This window comes from Strix uralensis, chromosome 4, assembly GCF_047716275.1.
Source record: "Strix uralensis isolate ZFMK-TIS-50842 chromosome 4, bStrUra1, whole genome shotgun sequence".
Taxonomy (NCBI): Eukaryota; Metazoa; Chordata; class Aves; order Strigiformes; family Strigidae; genus Strix; species Strix uralensis.
In genome coordinates, this window is record NC_133975.1 from 82,611,425 (window position 1) to 82,634,394 (window position 22,970).

The following is a 22,970-nucleotide window of genomic DNA, read 5'->3' on the forward strand; positions in this document are numbered from 1 at the left end:
CCTCTCTCTCCCTTTCCTTTCCTTTCCTTTCCTTTCCTTTCCTTTCCTTTCCTTTCCTTTCCTTTCCTTTCCTTTCCTTTCCTTTCCTTTCCTTTCCTTTCCTTTCCTTTCCTTTCCTTTCCTTTCCTTTCCTTTCCTTTCCTTTCCTTTCCTTCCTTTCCTTTCCTTTCCTTTCCTTTCCTTTCCTTTCCTTTCCTTTCCTTTCCTTTCCTTTCCCCTTTCCCCTTTCCCCTTTCCCCTTTCCCCTTTCCCCTTTCCCCTTTCCCCTTTCCCCTTTCCCCTTTCCCCTTTCCCCTTTCCCCTTTCCCCTTTCCCCTTTCCCCTTTCCCCTTTCCCCTTTCCCCTTTCCCCTTTCCCCTTTCCCCTTTCCCCTTTCCCCTTTCCCCTTTCCCCTTTCCCCTTTCCCCTTTCCCCTTTCCCAAATGTCAAATATGAATAACAGTTTTGTTAATATATTAGCTAGAAGTTCCACAGTTAGTACAGATTTACAGAACTGCAGTGTATAGGTTAAACCAACACTTTATTTAAGCAGCTTCTTATGGCATTGTTTTGAACATCAGTCACACAATGATAAACCAAAGCAACTGAAATGGATTGTGGTTAATATTACTGTCAGCCTGACGAATGCTCCTGACAAATGCCAGGAGTGCACTGCCAGTCTGTTACCCTGCTTTGACTCGAGTGTTTATTTCTTAAGAGGTGGCTATAGTTTGGAATGAGTATTACATATTATATTTATAGCTGCATATATTTTATTTATACAACAGACACAGTTTCCCACCAGAATGTGTCCCATTTTCTGCATTACTTACGTTATTCAAAAGCACTTTTTTTCATTTTCTTTATTCAGTGGAAGCAATAAATTGCTTTGTGTTTCTGGACTTGGATAAGGAAAAAAAATAGGAGTAAAAATACATGGAAAATACTGAGATATCAAAGCATGATTTTATACTCTCAAAAGTTTGTTACAAGATCTTGCAGTATGCAAGTAGCTGTTGATAATTTTTCTTTCATAAGGCACAAAATTTCTGTAAGATCATAAACCAACACTACTAGAAAAAGAAAATTATGCTGTTCTTAAATCTTCTTTTGATTTCACTATAGCTACATGTGTACATAATAATATTTTTATTCTCATTTTTATCATTTTCATGCAATATTTGCTAAATCATCATCAATTTTATAGTGGCTGTTATGTACGTAATGACTTCTTTTCCAGTCAAGTGTACAGAAGCAACAAATAGCTCTTACCTTCAGTGAAGTGAGGTGTTTAATTGGTATGTGGGAGCCACTGATATCAAATACACTTTGACAGAAGAGAAGTAATAGATTTTTTTTTTTTTTTACTATGACAAATTAGACTAGTTTTGTTGTTCTAATGTAAACTTCACTGTTGACTGTTCTTTAGCATGCCAGCCTGAATTCTGTTGCAGGGTGCCCATTTCAGGAGCATAAATTCACTGCACATATAACTTCTGCTTTGTATTTTCCCCTGTAAGGAAACAGAGTGGGATGCACATGAAATTTGCTTAGTTATCTCGTTACCCCTTGGCAAAGAGCCAGAAAGTAACGGAAGTTTTGATGTGCACCTATTATACTTTTTCAAATTTTTTAGAGAAATCTTTTTGTCTAGAGAGGCATTAAAATTTGTATAGGCACTCTGTGAACCAGTGCTTTTCATGTAGGAAATGAAAATTATGTTTTATTCAGCTCATGCACCAACACAAAATCAATGCAGGTTACTCCCAGTTAAAACTGATAAAAACACCAGAAGGACTCCGTGTCCTTCTAAGCATCAAGCGTGTTCCAAAATTGGACACTAAAAGAAGGTGAGAGGAAGTGTGAGTACTAACAATAGTGGGTGAAGTGGTGGTAACTTATTTTGATAGACAATTACATCTGCAATTTTGGCACTGAAACCTATGATGCTTGACACTGCTGGGCTCAGCATCTGCCCTGGTTGTCTTGTCACTGGTATTTCAGGCAGTAAATTCGTCATCTGTACCTGTGACAAAAGACATCACTTCATTAAAAAGCATTCCAAAGCCAGACAGGATAAACTTGGAAGGAAGGTACAAATATTTTCCTTTCAGGGCATTCCATGTGAATCTCTGCTTAAAACAGGACAGTACAGGAAATAAAATATTTCAAACTTTGTGTCAAACTCTCTGGCTGTTAAGAAAAGGTCGAGTATATTTTCTAGAATTTTGGATCACCTCAAGAAACAGTGGTAGAGATATCAAGACGAGCCCCCATCTGCAGTCAGCCTGAAGCCCTGATACCTGAAAAGGAGACACATTTTTCATTATTCATTTGTTAGTCTGCTAAGGATTTTGATATTTTTAGTATAAAGTATATCTATCAGATTCTCTTCATTATCAGATAACAAGTTCTCGTGCTTTCTTTGTGAAATGCAACTTGCTTCTTTGAGGAGGACACTCTACCCTCTCTAAAATTGTATGCAGAATAGGAAGCAGTTGAGAGAAATTATTACAGAAACTGCTTTATCACCTTGCTGTAGGTGTATGTTTGATGTCCATACTTGTTTGTGCAAAGGGGTCAACATATCTAGACATTTGATGTCATCATGTTACAAGAAACTTCTAGGGGACGAGAAGCATTCAAACAGGAAGCAATACTCTGAGCAGTACCTCGTTTTTGGGGATGCATGTGTTGGTGCCATTTAGGAAACCATAAAAGAGCAAAATCTAGCTGAGAGAACAGAGACCGTTTCTTCCCAGTCTGTCCTCTTTGAATATAAAGAGACCGAGCTTTAAAAGGGGTGGGGGAGTAGAAGGAATTGTAAATGTGCTTGGGGTTCTTGCTTGTGATATCAGAAGTCAAAAGTCAAGTCCCTCTTTGAAGAAAGCTGTGTAAGAGTGTGAAGTTCTCGTGTTCACATCCCAGAACAGTGCTATAATTTTCGGACTATTACGGGCTTTCTTTGTTTGGACCAGGAAATCTATTGCGGAATTAGAACTAAAGTGCTGCATAGTCTTTTATATTTCCATGAAAAGTTTTGGTTTAACAGCAGAAGTTTTTCCCACTTGTAAATGGGGGGAAAGTGATTTTGCAACTCTCGAATGCCAGCAACCCTCAGACAGATCCCGTCGGGGACTTTTGTGAATGATGAAATCAGTCAATTTTCCTTTCTGACACCTGAATCAATCCGTTGGATCATTTCCTTTAGCACATTTGCCAACTTTGTCAGGAGACAAAGGTGCCAGCGGTGCCAGGGTTGGTTCTGCAGCACCATGGTCAGGTCCCCGGGCAGGGCGCGGCCCCGGGGCCCGCCGGGCTGGGCCGAGCAGCACCATGGACAGGGGCCGCACCCACCAATCCCGGCAGTGCCGCTGGGAAGCTGGACCGCGGCCACCCCCACGGCTTCTTTCTTTGAACCAAATCCTGACGGGATTGGAAATCCGATTTAGACACGATCCTTCGAGACGCTAAACTGTCTGCTGCGTCTGAAGCAGTTCTAACTCTTTTGGATTTTAGTATCAATCTCTGCTTGATATGCACTTATTTCACTTACAAGCATAAAAATCTCTGTCTTTGAATGTTGGTTTGAGCTTCATGGAGCATCTATCTCGGGACCTTTTTCAGAATAAACATGTGATTTCCATGCATGTTTAACTGCTTATTCCTCCACAGCTCTTATAGAGACTTGCTGAGACTTAAACTTCACCCAAATACATCTCTGAAATGAGTTATCAAAACAGAATCACAGAATTATCTAGGTTGGAAAAGACCTTGAAGATCATCTATGCCAACCATTAAACATACTTCCTGAAATCCTACTCTTAGTCTAGACAGAATTTTTTAAATATTCTAGGAATTTCCATTGCTCTATTATAGTGTCATAACCATCTTTTTATATCTTTGTCTTTTCCCCTTATCATTAGTTGGTTATTCTCTGTGTCATACATCTCCTCTAAAGAATATGTGAGTGTTCTTTCTTTTCCCTGTTTTCTTCTTTTCCCATTAGAAGCTTATTTTTTGAAGTCACAAGAAGCATACTCTTTGCACTTCAGATGCACATAGCAGTTTCTAAGATCACTTAATTCTTTTTAATCTTTTTTTTTTTTTTTTTTTTTTTAATTGTTACTTATTTAGGTATGAGAGCAAAAGCCAAATTTACAGGATTAATAAAAATCATTTTGGTAATGAGCCTAATAATCTTAATCTTCCCCTGTCTCAAGGAGGAATATTGTTTGGAATGCAGAAATTCTGATAGACAAGAAAAACATAAACTCAAAATAATCAATGAATATTTAAAATGCTATTCTTATTTCTATCTGATGTTATTGTCCATCCTGCTCTTGTTTCAATTTTACATGCCCTGAACATATGTCATCTTCTAATTGGAAATGAACTGAGTGAGGTTCATGACCTTTTAAATGATCACAAGAAACCATGGGGCACATGTCTGGTCATAAAATGTACTAGCAATCAAAATAAAGTAATTTCACACACATGTCTTGGGCCATAGACATTTTAAATGTGTGTTTTCTGTCTTCCTAATGTAAAGTGAATGTTATTCTCTTGATACAGTCTCTTTGTCTTTTTATATTCATACATTTGAACTCCAGCAGATGATGAGCTGCTACAGCACACATCTGTGTAATTCAGATTTCTGAACGAGCATTATGGTGGCTAAGTTGAAAATTGCACTCATACTGGAAATGAGGATGGGTTTTGTCTCATACTGGAGCCGTCTAAAACCGAGTTGATCAAACTCTTAGGAGCGGGAAGCCTGTTGGGGTCAAAGGATAATCCAGGTATAAAAATAGTGCTCAAAGAAAATGAGAACATGGTAAAATAATAATAATTATAATCTTTGTTTAAGGAGGAGTTTATGGTGGTTCTGAGGCTGTGGACTTACTTTGATGGACACATCAGATGGTCTGTCTCAAACTCAAATTATCAGCAGATGAAAGTGAGGATCAAGTGAAGGAAATCGATAGAAAAAGATCACTAGGAGAAGATGGTATGATCCTAAAAGCTTGAGTTGAGTAGTCTAATAAGATTAAGAAAAAATAATTCACATATAATATCCAGCCAACCAGTTGAAACTGCCTCAGTGTCAGAAACACAAGGTTAGTTTCCAAAGCGGGGAGTTACTGGCATTCCAGAGGTCTTTTCTGTACTTTATACTGTTTAGCATATATGGTAATCCGAAAAAGAAGACAAAAAGGGAGCAGATAAAACTTTCTGATAATACTATCTGGGTGGAATTGAAGATGATGGCTGACTAATCAGGAGATCTTATGGAATAAATAAAATGATGGATGAATTTACCTTAGGAGTGAAGCAATGCATATGTGAAAAAATATACGTTGATGGGCTCTTAGCTGACTATTTATTTTCAGGATTGATATAATCGGATTGTAATAGTTCTATGAAACAGTACAGATTACAGTAAAAAACTCTTCATACTTTCCCAAGTACATCTTTCTAGCCTGCTGCTGCTCTTTTTGTAGGGCTTGGTGCTTACACATGACACACAATAAGGTATATTTTGTGTGCCCTGACAGTGTGTAATCTACAGAAAATGCAAATTCATGTCAGCTTTTAGCTTGAGGTTCTGTGCTGTTAGTACAAGCCAGAAGGATTATGCTTTTAGTTCCGATTGTCTACTGTAGATCTGGTCTTAGGTATAGTGAGTGCTGTTTTCTGTGACAGTGGCTTGTATGATGTGTTGGCAGAGGAGCATGGACTGTGAAGGGAAGGCAGAGAGAGAATCTTTTCATCTTCTGCTGCATTCAAGTGCATTCAGCTTCTCACTAAACCCTGTTTCTTGAAATCCATAAAGGGTTTGAGGTTTTTGGGTTTGTTTTGTTTTTTCAAATAAATGAATGATGATGCAGGGATTTCTTTCACTTGACAAATTATGTCATGGATAGTATATGCAAATGGTTGCTTTTGGCTGGCAGGGTTGTTTTCTAAGTAAGGCAACTACAATGCTGTTACCCTCCTCACTACCGGCAAGCAGCTTGATTTCTCCACATGATTCCCAGGGACGTGTAGCTTCCTTTCTCCCTGACCTTTTGGAAGTGTACAACACCCAACAGCTCTCTTCAATTTGCCTTCCTGGTAGTGTTGAGGTGTAGTAATACCTCAAATACGCAGTTCAGTTGTGCTGAACAATTGATTAAACCTTATGTAAAAGTGTATGTGTGCTTAATTAGTTTGCCAGTTTGCAGTTCAGCAGTGCCTTGTTGGGAATCTGCTACAGATGGTTGTAATACCATTTGATACTATTGTTAGTAATATGATGGCATGGAGATTTTTCCTTTGAATTCAAATCCTTCCAAGATTTTAGGTGACCGGAAGGTGTATCCTGTCACTAATATATTGCTAAAACATTGCTAATATTGCTAAACTGTTTTTCTTCATTTTTTTATGCTTCAGATTTGTGTATGATCCATTTTTGAACTGTGGACTTTGAGAATCTTCCGTGTTTTGCACCATTAAATATTATTTATGTTGACATGTTCAGACATTCTAGTTATTAGACCACCTTTAGATCAGTTTTTCCTGACTGTTCTTATCTCAAAGAAATGTGTAAGCTCTTAAAAAAAATCTTAATAATAAGCCATATGTACAAATACTTTTAATTTTATTTGCATGCACGCAACTATCTTCTGCTTTTATTCCAGGCCTTGATTGAATTCTCAGTTTCCCTACAATAGAAAATTGAGCTTCTAAGAATTTTTTGTAATATAATGTGGTGTGGTAAATTTCATGATGTGATTTCTGGTAAATAGGGTCTTTTCAAAGAAAGCTTGTAAGGACTGACAACTATTTAAAAAAGCATGTTTACATAAAAAAGCTCAGTGGTTTTAGCATGTACAGATTCTATTAATTTTGTTTTAGAAAGCATTGAGATAAGAGGATTACGGAGTTTCATCCCATATGCAGTGCGCCAGGAAATGCCCAGGGATCCTACATCTGATAAAAATGCTGATCACAGTCAGCTGGTTATACTTGTCACTTAGTTAAAGGAGCTGCTGGGAAATAGTTGTCTGCACCCTGAGCTGTGTGTGCAAGTATTAAATGAGGTGGCTGGTAGCCATTTATCTGTGTTTCTTCAGTAGTGTAAATAAAAAGATATATCTAAGTAAAGAAATCATTTGCATGTAAAAGTAACTGCAAGTTTGTTATACTGGAGTGCTCTTGATGGGCTTTATTGCATCATGTGCACCAGCCTGTATATGTGGGAAGATGCTGAGTCATTTCATAGGAAGTTGTAAGTCCAGAAGCTCATCTAGCTCAATCTCTTGCCTCTATGAAGAGCCAGTAGCAGGAGCCTAGTAAAAAAGAAAAGAAAGAGGGCACGTAAAGCATCATCCTTTCCTTCAGATAACGTCCCACCTTTGGCAACCACAAGCTTAACTACTTTGTAAAGTGGGGAAATAATTTAGACAGTCATGTTTAATGGCCACTGATGGACTGGTAGGCTAGTTGTCTTTTTTTTTTTTTTTTTTTAAACCCATTTATATTTGTTCTGCATTGCTCCCTGAAGCAACGAAACTAGCAACTTAATTATATGAGAAGGTATAATTTTCTTTGCTTTGTAACTAGAGTAGTTACGGCTTTTTTGTTTGTTTGTTCTCTGTGGACCACATGCAGTCTTGCTTGCTTGCAACTCTTATCTATACCTGAAAATTATTTTAGTTTAAGGTTGACATAAAAAGAACAGAAAATATTCTTCAGAACCTGCTTTACATTATTGCCCCATTTTTTTATCTTCTCCCTGCAAATTTTCAAGTATCATAATTATTTGAAATACCTATATTCAGAATAATGGATTAGAATTATAACTATGAGTATAATGACCTGCCAATTCTAAAGGGGAAGAAGCTCAACTAGAAGGACCATTAACAAATATCCAGAGGATGTCTACTCAACAAATTCACCAGAGGTGTGTGTAGACTTTAGTGATTGGAAGAGAAGGCAGCACAGCTATATGATTTTTTTTCTGATTTCATATCTTGATGTCAAAATCGGTAGAGTACACTCACTAATATTTATAATTACTGCACAGTTTCAACATTGCATATACAAAAGGTGTTTGACCATAGGATTCCTTATTTCGCTAAGAAACCACATAAAATTCAAGTAGCTGCTTGTGTTGAAGTTCTCAAAAACTGAGTGTTATAAAGTGACTAAAATATTATTTATATGAATAATATAAATATATTTAATATTATAATATAAAATATGAATTAATAGTAAAAATAGTAAATCACTTTAGAATTGGAGCAGAAATTATTGTGTATCACTTAAATACTTACTGGGGAAGAATACAAATGTTCTGTCAAGTTCTGTCCCTTTGGCTTCAGCCAAGTATTGACATCCAAATTCACAGTTCCCCCCTCCTAGCCTAGCCTTTGGTGTAGGATTTGGGCATCTGCTGTGAAACCAGTGCTTTTGGGAATGAATTGGTAAGGATTGTTATTCTCCTTGGTAAATAGTTTCCATTTTTTATGTCTTTCCTGGAGCAGCTCAAGGAAAAGTTTAGTTGATCAATGAGTTCAAACAGTTCAGCAGATCATTGTGTGTGTTCTTTTCTTTGAGATATGGTTCTTTAATGAATTTGAGTTACATATGTGTTAAAGGTAAGATGCCCTCTAAAGAAGATGGAGGAGTTGCAGGACCTAATTTTTAAGAAAGCAGTACTCAGTTGTTTGAGAGGAAGAATGGTGAGTTCTAGTAGTGAGTGAGAGTAGGTTCAGAGGGGGGTATGGCATTTTGTGGCTCTTCTCAAACACAAAAATGACAGATGAAAGAGTGGTGATCTACATGATATGAGTTTATTCCCAGATATTTCCCAGTAGACCTAAGTTAATAAAGTTTGGGTATAATTAAACCCTTGCATCTTGTCCTCTGTCTCGGAAAAAGAGTTTTACTCAGATGATCAGGAAGTCCCACCAGTATTGTCTAGTTCTGGGAGTTAATTATGTGTTGGTAATACATGAAGTAACTAACCAAGCAGCCCTCTAAAAATGCAGTTGTGATTAGATTGCAGCAGAGTATACAGCACTCAGCATATTTACAACAGTAAGATCCAGTGTTAACTGGAACATTGAACACATTTCAGATATCTGTATGTTAGAATACGTTGAATATTACGAATTGAATATGGATCTGTACATTAGAATACATTGCCTTTAAAATGGAAGACCTGAAGAGCTCAATTTCTTTTGTTTATTAAAAAGTCTAATTATAGTCTCTAAGTATCTTTATATACAGAAGATACTGGGTAAGTAGAGGCTCTGTGATATATCAGAGAGAAGTGTAATAAGATTTCTTTGGTAACACACCAGTAAATTCATAGCCGAACCGAAGTGTGTATTTTTTAGGATGAGGATCACAATTATCGGTAGAAAAAGCTTCCAAGAAAAATAGCAGATTGTCCACATGCTCGAGAGTCAGATGCCTTTCTGGAAAGTAGGTTGGCCAAATACAGCTCATGCTATAATCAAGTATAAACAGTTGGGCTCAAAATCATGTAATGGAAAGGCATTTAATGGCTTGTCATACAAACACAAGGCTAGATGAGATGACCTAATGGTCCCCCTGGTCCTTTAAGCCCTATGAATATATGAAAAATATCAGTAATGAAAACCAGATAGTCATCTTGAAAATAAAATGCATGAAAAACAAACATCATACTTGGCAAAGATGCTACAAAACATAATTCAATGATACAGACAATTGTATTCACAGGAATCCAAATACCTGGTTGGTTGTGGATAAGAAAACACTATAAGCAATCACACGGAAAAGCATTTTTTCTTTTTTTCCCCATTTTTTCTTTTTTTAAAAAAACCTTTCTTTCTTTCTTTTATTTTTGCATGGTGAAGAAGTTTTGAAACACAAATTTCAAAGAACAATATTTTAATTAATTTTTAAATATTTCTGTTTGCACTGGTCAGCATGGACTTCATTCCTGGAACCGCCTACTTTTCAGAACTCACAGGCACTTGTACAGATCTCCTGATTTCCAGTAGTAATTGTTCAGATTGCTGTCTTCACCAAACGAGGTAACAGTTAACAGTGAAGACGAAACTATGGTATCTTGACTACTTACTGTTTGCAGTAATTAAATGCAATTTACTGCCACAGTACTCTAGTATTTCATGGATTTTGAATATTAATGAGTTAAAAACTCTTCCCAGTGTTACAATGGACAGCAGACAGTAAAAGTGGTAATGTTTGTTTTAATAACAGAAGCCAATAACAAAAGGCGGCGTGGTTAAGAACAGGGTATGTCTGTTTACTCGGAGTAGCACTATTTAAAAAATGAAAACACTTTAGATAGGAATAAAAAGCACCTATTTTTCTTCTTAAATGTGTAACTATAAATAAACATATCGTAATTCTTTCTTCATAAGACTTCGGTCTGCTTATGTTAGGTCATTAGCAATTTTCCAAAATGTATGTGTTCTTGGACACAAACGACAGAATCCAGGAGATATTCTGCCCTATGTAGAGGAGCAGTGAGCATTCTGCTTTCTTCTGTTGGGTGCAACAGGGCCTCTTCTGAAAATGGAGGCGGGATGAGCCACTGTTCCAATGTCTGGCACAGGGTAAGATTAAGAACCAACAAATACAACTGTACACGATAGCATCTGGACATATTTAACAGCAGTAGATGGTAAGAGTCAGTGTGTTTTCTCAGTTATTTTTCAACAAACCATTTTTCTTTGTTGTGTCTCAAAGAAAGCAAGCAGGCCTGGTCCAAACAGTGAGACTTACTGTATTCAGTTCTTGGTCAAAATGTGAGGTTTATTTATTTTGAGGCATTCCTAGATTTGAGAGCACTTGAAAAATTAATACCAAATGCGTTTGTTTTTTTTAGGAATACCTTGTAGCACTTGTTATAAGAACCACTTTGGGTCAAAATCCAGGTGATCATGCCTTTGGAAAAGAGAAAAACAAAAAGTTCCTCACCCCAATTCTTCTTCCAGTTTGGACCCTTTTTTGAATGAATTCTGAAACGAATACCTTACGCTTTATTAATTTTTCAATGCAGTTTGAAAACTTAGCAGCCATAAGTTATTTCTTTTTTTGTCTTGACTCCTGTAATCTCATCCATTGTTTTTGCTTCTTGGAATTTTTCCATCTCTACTTTCTCTACACACCCCACACCCCCCCCCCCCCCATCTAAAGAAGCATTTTTAATTGGTGAACTAATAGCTAATTTTCCTCTCTGAAAAGAGCTACTGCAAAGAAAATATGTTCTGGAATTTCTGGATATGAAAGCTTTTCAGCTTGTTCTTCCTTAGTGGTCTGTAGCCATAGGAAAACCATGTTGAACAGTGTAAATTTGTGGTCTCACAGCTACATCTAGCATAGCTTAGTTTGGAGTTACTCTTTTTCCCTTGGAGTTTACCCACAGGGGAGGGAATCCAGTATGTAATCATGATTCTCTGTTAATTTTGAAATACGAAATAATTACAAAATTTCAATTAATTTCTTTACTAAATTAAAAGTCAGAGGGTATTTGAATATTCCTTCTCTGTGCTTTATTCTGCAGCTCAAGCTTAGTTAACTGTTCACAGTGCAGTGTAACACTAGAATCACCTCATCCTTAGAAGCAGTTGTCAGAAAAATATGGGCCTGCCTGGTAGAATGTATTAGCCCAATACATTGTCTCCATTTTATTATGAAGCTGCTGGGGAAGCTGTGATATACAGCACTGTCATTACAGATCTATTGTTAGAAGGGTTCTACAGTCTTCTGTGCTCTGCCATTAATTTATAGCAGTAAACAATATGTAGCCCTCCAACTGCAGCAAAGCAGAATCTTTTAATGAGGTGGATGTTATTACCACAATAAATCAGTGCATTCGTGTAATGTATAATTCAATGTGTGTATTCCCACTGTAACTTCTCTGAGTAAGCTGATAGTGTATCATTGTCAGTGCACAGCTCCACAGTTCTTTTTTTTTTCCCTAAGCTTTCTTTCATTTGGGGACTTTTTTTATTTGCTTGCAAATAAATGTGACATGTCTTGATAGTTGTCCTGTTGCAGGCTTCAGAAACCAACTGTAACAATAACAGCCAAAATCAATACTGTGGATTCTGGCTATATGGATCTCTGCATGATACCTTTTTTTTTTTTTTTTTTTTTTTTTTTTTTTAAAGAGAATGAAATCAATTCTAATTGGGTTTAGCTTTATATTCAAGGAATGTAATTCTATAACTATTGATTTGGGCTATACTCATTTGGAGAGTAATAAAAATAGGGGCAGATAAAGAGAATACATAAAATCTTACAGAACCGTACAGCACAACACTGTTTCTATTTTTAATTTATATAATTTGTCTACCAATGACCTTCTTTCTTCTTTTTTCCCTCAAGCATGGCTGAGTCTTTAGGGAAAATCAGTACAGATGGAGATTCCAAAATGGTTCTTGCAACAAAGAGACTTCTTGGAGTCAGTTTCATTCTTCCCTGGAATAAATTTGCTAAATCAGATAAAAATCCTTTTGTACAGGAACCACTTCTTTTAAAGGGTTATATTTCAAATTAGTGAACTGCAAAAATAGTAATTAACCTAAGATGTTTTCCTTATCCTACTGCAATGTGAAAGCCACTCTAAGTAAAAAGTGTAAGATTAGATCTTAGGTCAGTCATAGATCTAATCTGTCCTAGAAGAGAAAGTACTTTGAAGTCTGTATGCCAAATTTCACGTGAGCTGCAAAGAAGCAGTTATTTGAATAATAATAATAATCGGAATAGCAGACATAGTTTTTCCCTTGAACTATGCTTGAATTAATGACTAGGTTACTGATACTTTCGTTCAAGCACTTTTCTTTTAAAGTTTTTCCTTACTTTGTAGTGTATTCTTAAGTATATTTGTTCTTGCAGAACAGAAAAAAGAAAATACTTCTGTGTGTTTATTCTTTATTTATACTTCAGTGCATCCATTGCCTGTACAGATGGGCATCATTTACATTAATAACATACAAACAGTATGCTCAGTATGTATACAAAAAAATTGTGTTGCATATAGGTTTTGCACATATATACAAAGATCTTTTAGACCCCTTACAGCATTTTACATGTGGAATGGCTAAACTTTTGGGTTTCGCAGTGATTTATGCGACCTATACTCATTTTTTCCAAATCCTTTTATATAAAAGTCTGCTGAAGAAATACACAGCTATAGCTAACAAAACATTATATTTCTTACATTTAAATAAATCCCTGGGTGTTTATGTCCTAGGTGAGCGCTGAACAAAGAATAACAATGTTGGTGAAAGTGTGATAGACTTTTTTAGTCACGCATGTGTTATTTGTTTCTTTATATTTGTTTGTATATAGAAATTCTGCTATTTTATTTGTCTATTTGTCTATAAGTTTCAAGTTTTATCCATTAGGTAAAACTTGCCTTGGGATGGTAACTGGAAAACATAGAAACAAGATAAGGACTATCAAAATTCCAAATGCATGTTAATATTCTTCCACTCTATCGGTCATTATTTTTTTCCTCCAAAATGTCCAAAGATGTTTCTTGTTGTTGCTTACCATTTGCTTGTTAGTGTATTTAACATGCACACGTATGTCCAGGTACACAAGTTAACAATTCTTTGTGCAAGACATTCCACTGTGCAGTGGTTTTTAGCCATTGACTTGAATCAGCAGTAAATAGAAATGAAATAGAATAGAAATGAAGCCCATATGAATGCAAAAGAGACCTTTTTCCAGCCAGCCATATGCGTGTGCATAGAATACTGGTTTGAAATACACAGATTTGTTTAGGTGCTTACAGAATCCAACATCTGCTTTTGCAAAACACCAGACCCAGTCTTCTCCATGCATACTGACAATTCTGGTCACCAAAAAGAGCGAGGGGAGTATGACGTGATCATAGATCATGTTATCTTTATTTACTTGATGTATTTATTTTTACAAACCTTGTAGCCTATTGGAGCTTTGAACCCAAAGAGAGCAGCGTTCTTTGCCGAGAGATATGAATCGTGGGAAGATGATCAGGTTCCAAAATTTCACTATGGCACACATTATTCAACTGCAAGTTTTGCACTCACGTGGTTATTAAGAATTGTAAGTATATCTTTTAGAAATGCTTTTCCTTTAAATGGTAATGAAAGCAACAAATGAAGAAACTAAAACTCAATGGCATAGGAGAGTACTGAAATTTTCTACTCATTGTAATCAGTAGCATAGGATAAATGTATTCCAAAGTTTGAGCAGAAGATATTAATTTTTACAGTACATCCTTTTCAAATCAGTAAAGCTTTTTCTCCTTAAAAAACGCTTTTTAGTCTACATTTTTATACTATAAACGTGGTTAAATTTCCTTCCTTGCATATTTTCTGACTGGATCATGTACTGAACATTTGTGGTTCTTACTGAAGATATTTAGTTTTCACCTCCTAATGAGTGTAAATGAGTTGGTCTCTGATGATCATGAAATTCTGTGATGTAAACAATTAATTTTTTAAAATCTGCTGCAATGTGTATGGAAGTAACTTTTGAGATGCTACATATTGATAATGTATTGGTTAAACAATGCATTTTTCCATAAAATTGAAAGGCGATTTATCTCCTAGAAAGTAATTTCTTTGGGAAGGCATTAGCAGCACATCATTAATTAAAGCTTGTTAGAATGTACAAGCTTACATAAATCCTTGAAGTAATTTATAGCGCTTAGCTAATTTCAAGCAATTATCCACTAATATGTGCTTAAGTGTTCTTTAACTAAGAGGAGGCTTTTAAATCTTTCAAACATTTTTCTTTTCTAAATAATAAATTACATATTAAACAATAGCAATCATAAAGTATTGAATGCTACCCTTTATATTAATAGATTACCTTGAACAAAACAAAACGCGTGTGTTATTTTTGTTACATGTTAGTTTAAAAAATACCTAAGGTAAAAATATTGAGCTTTTTCCTGTTTTCGAGAGCGATTTGGGTCACAACTGTAGTTTCTCCTCCAGCGTGTAAATATTTTCTTTTGATTTTCTTTGCTTTATCTGAATATATAAGCAGGGAGTAGGAATAAAAAGCATTTATTGAACAAATAAACATCAGTTTCTATTTCTCATTTTTGGGTAATAGAATTAACCCTTTGCAATTAATCATGTGTCTGCCAGAAAAATAGCTTCATTAATAACCAAACCCCAAAAGAATAATAAATCCCTTCTTTTTTTCCCCTGAACTTCCTAAGGAAATACACTGCTGTTTTTAATTGATCTTTTTATATGTATTTAGGAACCCTTTACAACACTTTTCCTAAATCTACAAGGTGGGAAGTTTGATCACGCGGATAGAACTTTTTCATCTGTTTCAAGAGCATGGCGCAATAGTCAGCGTGATACTTCTGATATCAAGGTAAAAACTCTCCTGAAAGGTGTTATAACATATTTTATACTGCTTCTGCCTTTGTTGTATCTGTGACCATAGGACCACAGGTTATGAAAAAGGGAAGGAAGATGATTGGAAGCTATCCTACCATTTGGGAAAAGATGCAAGGGAGATGACGCATGGTTTTAGTTCTGTTACAATATTTCAGTGAAGTCTTTTGTAAAACTTTAGCAAATGTTTTTAGCCCTGAGACTGAAATAAGGCAAAACTGGCCTTTGTGCTACAGATGTGTGTTTCACTGTCTTTTTGTTCCTCTGCACAAGTTTTAAGCCTTTAAAAAGTCAGTAGAAACTGGTATAGATTTTTAACCACTAAGTTTCATAAATACTCTGTTCATGCTTCTGCTCTGCTTAGATAAGAATGTTGCAGTTAATATTTGTATTATTTTATATAATTTTGGTTCCAGGCATCCAACCTCATTTTGGGGCAATTTCTGCAGTGGCCTATTTGTTTGTCCTATGACAAACAGGAGGAGGTGGCTGTGCTAATTTAGGGGCCAAAGGGGTAAAACCGAGTCTTATAACAAGGAATAAGTAGATAGGGGATAAAGAGCTGCGAGGGAGATCTGGAAGCAGTCTCCAGGAAGACCGTATACTGAGTAGAGAAAGCCAGTGTCTGAGGATGCTAAGATGAAACATAGAATTTAGAATGATATTGAACCTATCCTGACAGGGGCACTGGGCCTGGGAACTGGCAAGTGAACAAGAAGTAGGTGGGAATAGAAGATAAATTGCTCTGGTAATTATTCACTGTATAGAAGGAGACCTAGAATTAAGTGGGTCAAGAAGCTAGGGCAGGAGCACATAGGGCAGAGGTTTAGGTAGGTAGCCAGTGAAGGAAGGAATGAGCTAAACAAATAGAGGATCTGAGGAATATTTTGAACTGGGGAGGAGAACAAGGGAGGAAAGGATGCTGGCAGTGGTGGGAAGGCTTTGTTGTCCTCAAATCTGAGAAGGAGGAGTACTATCAGAATTGTTGTTTTAATGGAAGGAAGGATGGAAAAGGATAGTGGGAAGAAAATCAGAGGCTAACTCAAGAATGTCATGCAACTAGCAAGAGACATAAGTAACATGAAATCATTCTATAACTATATTCATAGTGAGGAGACAGTTAAGGAAAGGGTTGATCTGCAGATTAATGAAATGAGAAAACTTACCAACTGATAGTGCTGAAAAAGTAATGTCGTTCTTGCATCCAAAGAATCAATGGCAATCAGTGACTAGTGGAATTAATACCACTTACAAAAAGATGCAATGCCTGTATCAAACTGGGAAAGAACAGTATAGAAAATACAAACACATTAGATTTTTTTCAAATTGGCTGGTCATTATGAACTTCATTGTCTTGTACCTACAAGACCGGCAGGCAAAATTTCAGAGTGCCTTTTTTTTTTTTTTTTTTTTTTTTGAGAAATGGAGGAGGAGGAAGGTAGCAGTGGTGGACAGATGAAATATTTAGTTTTTAAAAAGGAAGAAAAAGAGAATCAAGAAATTACAAGGTGAGTTTAGCTACAATTCACAGAAAAATACGCAAATAATCAGACTATGTTTAAGTACCAGAAAGATAACAAAGAGACAAGGAAATGAAACACATATTTATCAAAAAGAGATTATGTCAAATCAATCACAGATTCTGATGAGAAAAGGTAACAGGCCTTATAAACAGAGAAGAAGCAGATGATGATCTTAGTTTTTGACGTTGTCTCATGAGTGGGCTTGGAAAACTTGGTCTAAAAGAATCTGCTATATTTAGAGAATAGTTACCAGTGGTTCATTATTAAAACCGAAAGATGTATTGAGTAGAATTCTTGATAATAACAGGTTAGGCCTCAATTTCCATTGATACTGGCTTGGAAGGTACTGGAAGTGTAGTGGAATTGGAAGCACTTGCAGAAGGGAAAATTATTTGAGATAACTGTTAGATGAGGTTTGTTAGGGAAAAGTGAGAATTGTAACTTTTGTGGAGATTCTCGTACAGTTAGGTACAAATATAACACAAGGAACAATCTGCTGTGCAAAGAAAAGATGTAGGATTGTAGTACATCACTGGTGCATGTGAATTAACAACATTGTGGCATAACAAAAGGTGAGTAACATTTTGTAGAAGATACATCAGTAGGACATAGTATAACTTTCAGAATATATAAAATAAATATTCAGCTTTGCCCAGCTTTGATAAGGTCTTAGCTGCAGTATTACATCCATAGTTGTGGCCTTGTTGGAGAGAATCCACACTGGAACAATAATAACAGTGCAAGGTCTTGAAAATAAAATACAATGAAAGACTGAGTAGCTATTCTTTCTTTTTCTTCTAAAGAAGACCAGGTTGAGAAGGAACTTAACAGTCTCCTATCACATAGGGGCTGCTGCAAGAAAAAAAGGAAAAATCTCTGCTGCCCGTGCTGGATAGAATAAGAATGAATGGACTTAAATATCAGGGAGTTTTCAATTAGATGTGAAAGTAACCTTTCTAACAGAACAAATAAAAACAGTGAATGCTTCCCTGGCAATTAGTGTAGCGAGGGTTTTTCAGAAATGCTTAGATATCTTTTGGAGATTATGTATGTGCAAGCTGGTACTATCCCTACTGTTACGGATGGCGTCTTGAGTTGCTTGCAGCTTTCTGAGTCTGTGAATTGCCATGAATTACATTCTACTGAGTGAGTATTAGATTGACTAAAGGAGTCTGTTCACGAGACTGGATGAGCATCCAGGAAGAGGGATGAGATAGTATTTCCATAGGACATGTTGAAAGAATTAGGGAAAAAAAAGTTTGAAAATGCACAGAACCATCTTTGTTGGAAATATCTGTATACCAAATATTTTACTACAAGTGTGAAAACTAAGTGTCCTAATACTTGATGTTCTGCTCTATACTTGCAACTGTTTGTGAAATCCATGGCTAAAGTGTCCCATATGCCTCTAGAAGTTTTCTGCATGCAGAATTGCAACATGTTCGCTTACTAGTGCTTGAATGTGTTTAGTAGACACATGCATCAAAGAGCCTGAATAAAGCAGATTTTTATGTGCTCCTGTAGTTAATGGTAACATCATACTGTATACATGCTTGTAAACAGAATTATTTACTAACTAATTAAGAAAATTAAATTAGATGTTGCTGTCCTGATGAAATTAACGACAGAAGTCTTACTTAAATGGTATGTTTTGTGTTACTGTTTTCATATGTCAAGAATTTTGGGTTTTTTGATCGTGGGTTGGTTTACACGACACCGGGGCTGCTGGCAACAGATGGGGTACACCTGCCTCAAACGGGGAAAACGATCTTCACGCAGGAGTTAGCAGGGCTCACTGAAAGAGCTTTAAACTAGATTTGAAGGGGGAAAGGGATAAAACCAGGCTCACTAGAGATAAGCCCAGGATCAGCATGCCAAGGTTTGAGGGATGGTGTGCTAGTGAGGTCCTTCAGTCTGCCATCTCAGTGGAGGTAAGGGATGGGGATCCATGCGGCATCAAAGACACAAGGGTTATTGATGTGTTAGAAACCATAGAAGCACCTGAGAATGGTCTTGTATGAATTAGGGCTTCTCCCTCCAAAAAGGTGGCGGGATCAGTAGCCCAACTGAAGTGCATCTACACCAATGCACGCAGCGTGGGCAACAAACAGGAGGAGCTGGAAGCCATTGTGCAGCTGGAAAACTATGACATAGTTGCCATCACAGAAACACAGTGGGATGACTCACACAACTGGAGTGCTGCAATGGATGGCTAGAAACTCTTCAGAAGGGATAAGCGAGGAAGGAGAGGCAGTGGGGTAACCCTGTATGTTAGGGAGTGTTTTGATTGTCTAGAGCTTAATGATGGTGATGATAGGGTTGAGTGTTTATGGGTAAGAATCAGAGGGAAGGCAACAAGGCAGATATTGTGCTGGAAGTCTGCTGTAGACCACCTAGCCAGGATGAAGAGGCAGACAAAATATTCTATAAGCAGCTGGGGGAAGTCTCACAGTCGCTAGCCCTTGTTCTCGTGGAGGACTTCAACTTCCCAGATGTCTGCTGGAAATACAATACAGCAGCGAGGAAGCAGTCCAGGAGGTTTCTGTACTGTGTGGAAGAGAACTTCCTGACACAGCTGTGAGTGAGCCAAGTAGGGAAGGTGCCCCGCTGAACCTCCTGTTTGTGAACAGAGAAGGACCTGTGGTTGATGTGTGATGGTTGGAGGCTGTCTTGGACACAGTGATTACAAAATAATAGAATTTTCAATTCTTGAAGAAGTCAGGAGGGGGGTCAGCAGAACTTGGACTTCCAGAGGACAGACCTTGGCCTGCTTAGGAGACTGTTTGACAGAGTAACTTGGGGGGAAGTCCCAAAGGGCAAAGGAGTCCAGGAAGGCTGGACATTCTCGAAGATCTTAAAGGCGTAGGAGCTGCCTGTCCCCATGTGCTAATAGATGAGCTGGTGGGGAATAAGACCAGCCTGACTGAACAGAGAGCTTTGGCTGGAACTTGGGGAAAAAAGAGAGAGTTTATGACCTTTGGAAGAAGGGGCAGGCAGCTCAGGAGAACTACAGGGATGTTGTAAGGTTATGTAGGGAGAGCAATAGAAGGACCAAAGCCCACCTAGAACTTAATCTGGCTACTGCCGTAAAAGACAATAAAAAATGTTTCTATAAATACATTAGCAACAAAAGGAGGGCTAAGGAGAATCTCCATCCTTTATTGGATGTGGGGGGAAACATAGCAACAAAGGATGAGGAAAAGGCTGAGGTACTTAATGCCTTCTTTGCTTCAGTCTATAATAGTAAGACCAGTTGTTCTCCAGGTACCCAGGCCTCTAAGCTGGAGGACAGGGACAGGGAGAAGAATGGAGCCCCCATAATCCAGGGGGAAATGGTTAGTGACCTTCTATACCCACTTAGACACAAACAAGTCCATGGGGTCGGATGGGACCCACCCAAGGGTACTGGGGGAGCTGGTGGAAGTGCTCTCCAAGCCACTTCCCATCATTTATCAGCAGTCCTGGCTAACTGGGGAGCTCACAGTTGACTGGAGGTCGGCAAATGTGACGCCTATCTACAAGAAGGGCCAGAAGGAGGATCCGGGGAACTACAGGCCTGTCAGTCCTGACTTCAGTGCTGGGGAAGGTTATGGAGCAGATCATCTCGAGTGCCATCACACGGCACTCAGAGTCCTGGCCTTCTTCAGGCACAGCCACCTGCTCCAGCGTGGGGCTGCAGGGGGGCATCTGCTCCACCGGTGACCTCCATGAGTGCAGGGGGACAGCCTGCCCTCTGACCCTGGGCTGCAGTCACTGCAGTCATCCTCCTCCTTTCTTCTACTGACCTCTGTGTTTGCATAGGTATCTCCCTCACAACTCGTCTTCCTCTCACTTCCCCTCCTATGTTTTCACAGAGGCGCATCCACCATTGCTCATTGGCTCAGCCTTGGCCAGATGCGGTTCCAACTTGGATCCGGGGGAGCTTTGAGAAGCTTCTCACAGGGGCCACCACTGTAGCCTCTTTCCCCACTATCAAAACCCCACCACACACACAAATCTAACACAGAGGTTCAACAAGGCTCAGTGCTGGGTCCTGCACTTGGGTCACAACAACCCCCAGCAGTGCTACAGGCTTGGGGAGGAGTGGCTGGAGAGCTGCCTGGCAGAAAAGGACCTGGGGGTGTTGGTCAACAGCCACCTGAATATGGCCCAGGTGGCCAAGAATGCCAATGGCATCCTGGCTTGCATCAGAAATAGTGTGGCCATCAGGACTAGGGAAATGATTGTCCTGCTGTACTCGGTACTGGTGAGACCATGTGTTGAGTACTGTGCTCAGTTTTGGGCCCCTCACTACAAGAAAGACATTGAGGTGCTGGAGTGTGTCCAGAGAAGGGCAGCGAAGCTGTGCAGGGTCTGGAGAACAAGTCCTGTGAGGAGCAGCTGAGGGAACTGGGGGTGTTTGTCCTGGAGAAAAGGAGGCTCAGGGGAGACCTTATTGCTCTCTACAACTACCTGAGAGGAGGCTGTAGCGAGGTGGGGGTCAGTTTCTTTTTCCCAAGTAACAAGCGATAGGACAAGAGGAAATGGCCTCAAGTTGTGCCAGGGGAGGTTTAGATTGGATATTAGGAAAAATTTCTTCACTGAAAGGGTTGTCAAGTGTTGGCACAGGCTGCCCAGAGGAGTGGCTGAGTCACCATCCCTGGGGGGTGTTTAAAAGACGTGTAGATGTGGTGCCTGGGGACATGGTTTAGTGGTGGACTTAGCAATGTTAGGTTTACGGCTGGACTTGATGGTCTTAAAGGTCTTTTCCAACCTAAATGGTTCTGTGATGCTATGAATATGTGCAGTTGAAGCAGTAACTTCCATGGGAGACAATCCATGGCCAATGTTTTCTTTAACCATCTGGCATGATGTATGTACATGTGTGCACATATGTGTATTCAGGAGGGAAGGAGGAGAAAGACCGGGAAGGAGTTAAATGAACACAGATCCCTCTGGTTTTGATCCCCACCAGTAGAAATAAAGAGTTTCCAATGTTTATTCTTCCTTTTAGGTTCCTTTCCCACCTACTTTACAGCCAACAAATATTATGAAACATGACACCCATTAAGTTTTACACTTATTCCCTGTGATCTTGGAGTATCGTTCTCTGTAGACATTTTAAGATAGTCCTTTCTCATGGTCTGTCCTGAAAGACTGAGTTCACATCAGTAGTTACATTTTAACCATCTTGTATGGTAGTGTGCTAGAAGTACTTGATGTTCGCAAAACAAACTTTTTAAAAAATAGATAGTCTTATGTTCTTTTGATTGTTTCCAGAATTTGGAAGATGCTGCTTACTGGCAAGAGCTAGTGGGATTTCCTTGAAGTCTGCAATTTGCAAACACTAATACATTAATGATTATTCAAAGGTTATTGAAAAGCCTTTGACATCTCATTTATTCATTCTTTTCTAATATCAACATGTTTTTCAACTGTCTTAATTTGGTCCAAGGTTTTGTCCAAAACAATATGCAATTTTCCTCTTAGGTTCGTGTCTGTAACAGTGTATTGCGTGAGCACAGCTCTTGCCTGTCTGTGAAGACCATCCAGTTGCATGCAAAATTAAGATTTTATCTTGTGTCATTTTAAAGAAGATTAGGCACTTGAGCGGGGCTTTACTTTTTTTTTACAAAGTGTTTAATAAGAAATGTATTTTCTTGGATTCTCATTTAAGAGACATTGTCAGGTGGTTGATACATATTTTTAAACTGGTATCTTCTGTATGCCTATTACAGTCCAACGCTAACTGAATGCAACTGGCATATTGGAAAAGATGTTTTGTTTTGACAACAATTTTTATTGTTACATTTACATGGAAATTATGCAGAGCTGAGATGAAAAATAATAATATCAAGCAAATAATAAGAGCATTTAAGTAAAAAATGGCCTTCTAGAAAGTCATCGTACAGAGATCTCTACATCATGTCCTAGTCTTTCACCTCCGCAGGAAACAGTTTTTTATCTTTAACAAAGTTATGAGATACATCCTCAATGTTGTATGTGCAGCAGGCCAGTCAGCTTGCCTGAGTGATGAAACATTTAAATGTATTAAAATAATTAGGAATTT

General features: G+C 38.0%; 1 protein-coding gene across 9 annotated transcripts in view; it reads left to right on the forward strand.

The window, feature by feature from the left end:
* Window positions 1-22,970, forward strand: part of LRBA (LPS responsive beige-like anchor protein) — a 424,097-nt gene that overhangs the window by 292,080 nt on the left and 109,047 nt on the right. For all 9 annotated transcript variants that reach the window (XM_074867473.1, XM_074867476.1, XM_074867474.1 and 6 more), the window contains 2 exons: window positions 13,942-14,082; window positions 15,256-15,375. In XM_074867473.1, the coding sequence (XP_074723574.1) occupies window positions 13,942-14,082; window positions 15,256-15,375 (261 nt within the window). The remainder of the gene's footprint in view (window positions 1-13,941; window positions 14,083-15,255; window positions 15,376-22,970) is intronic.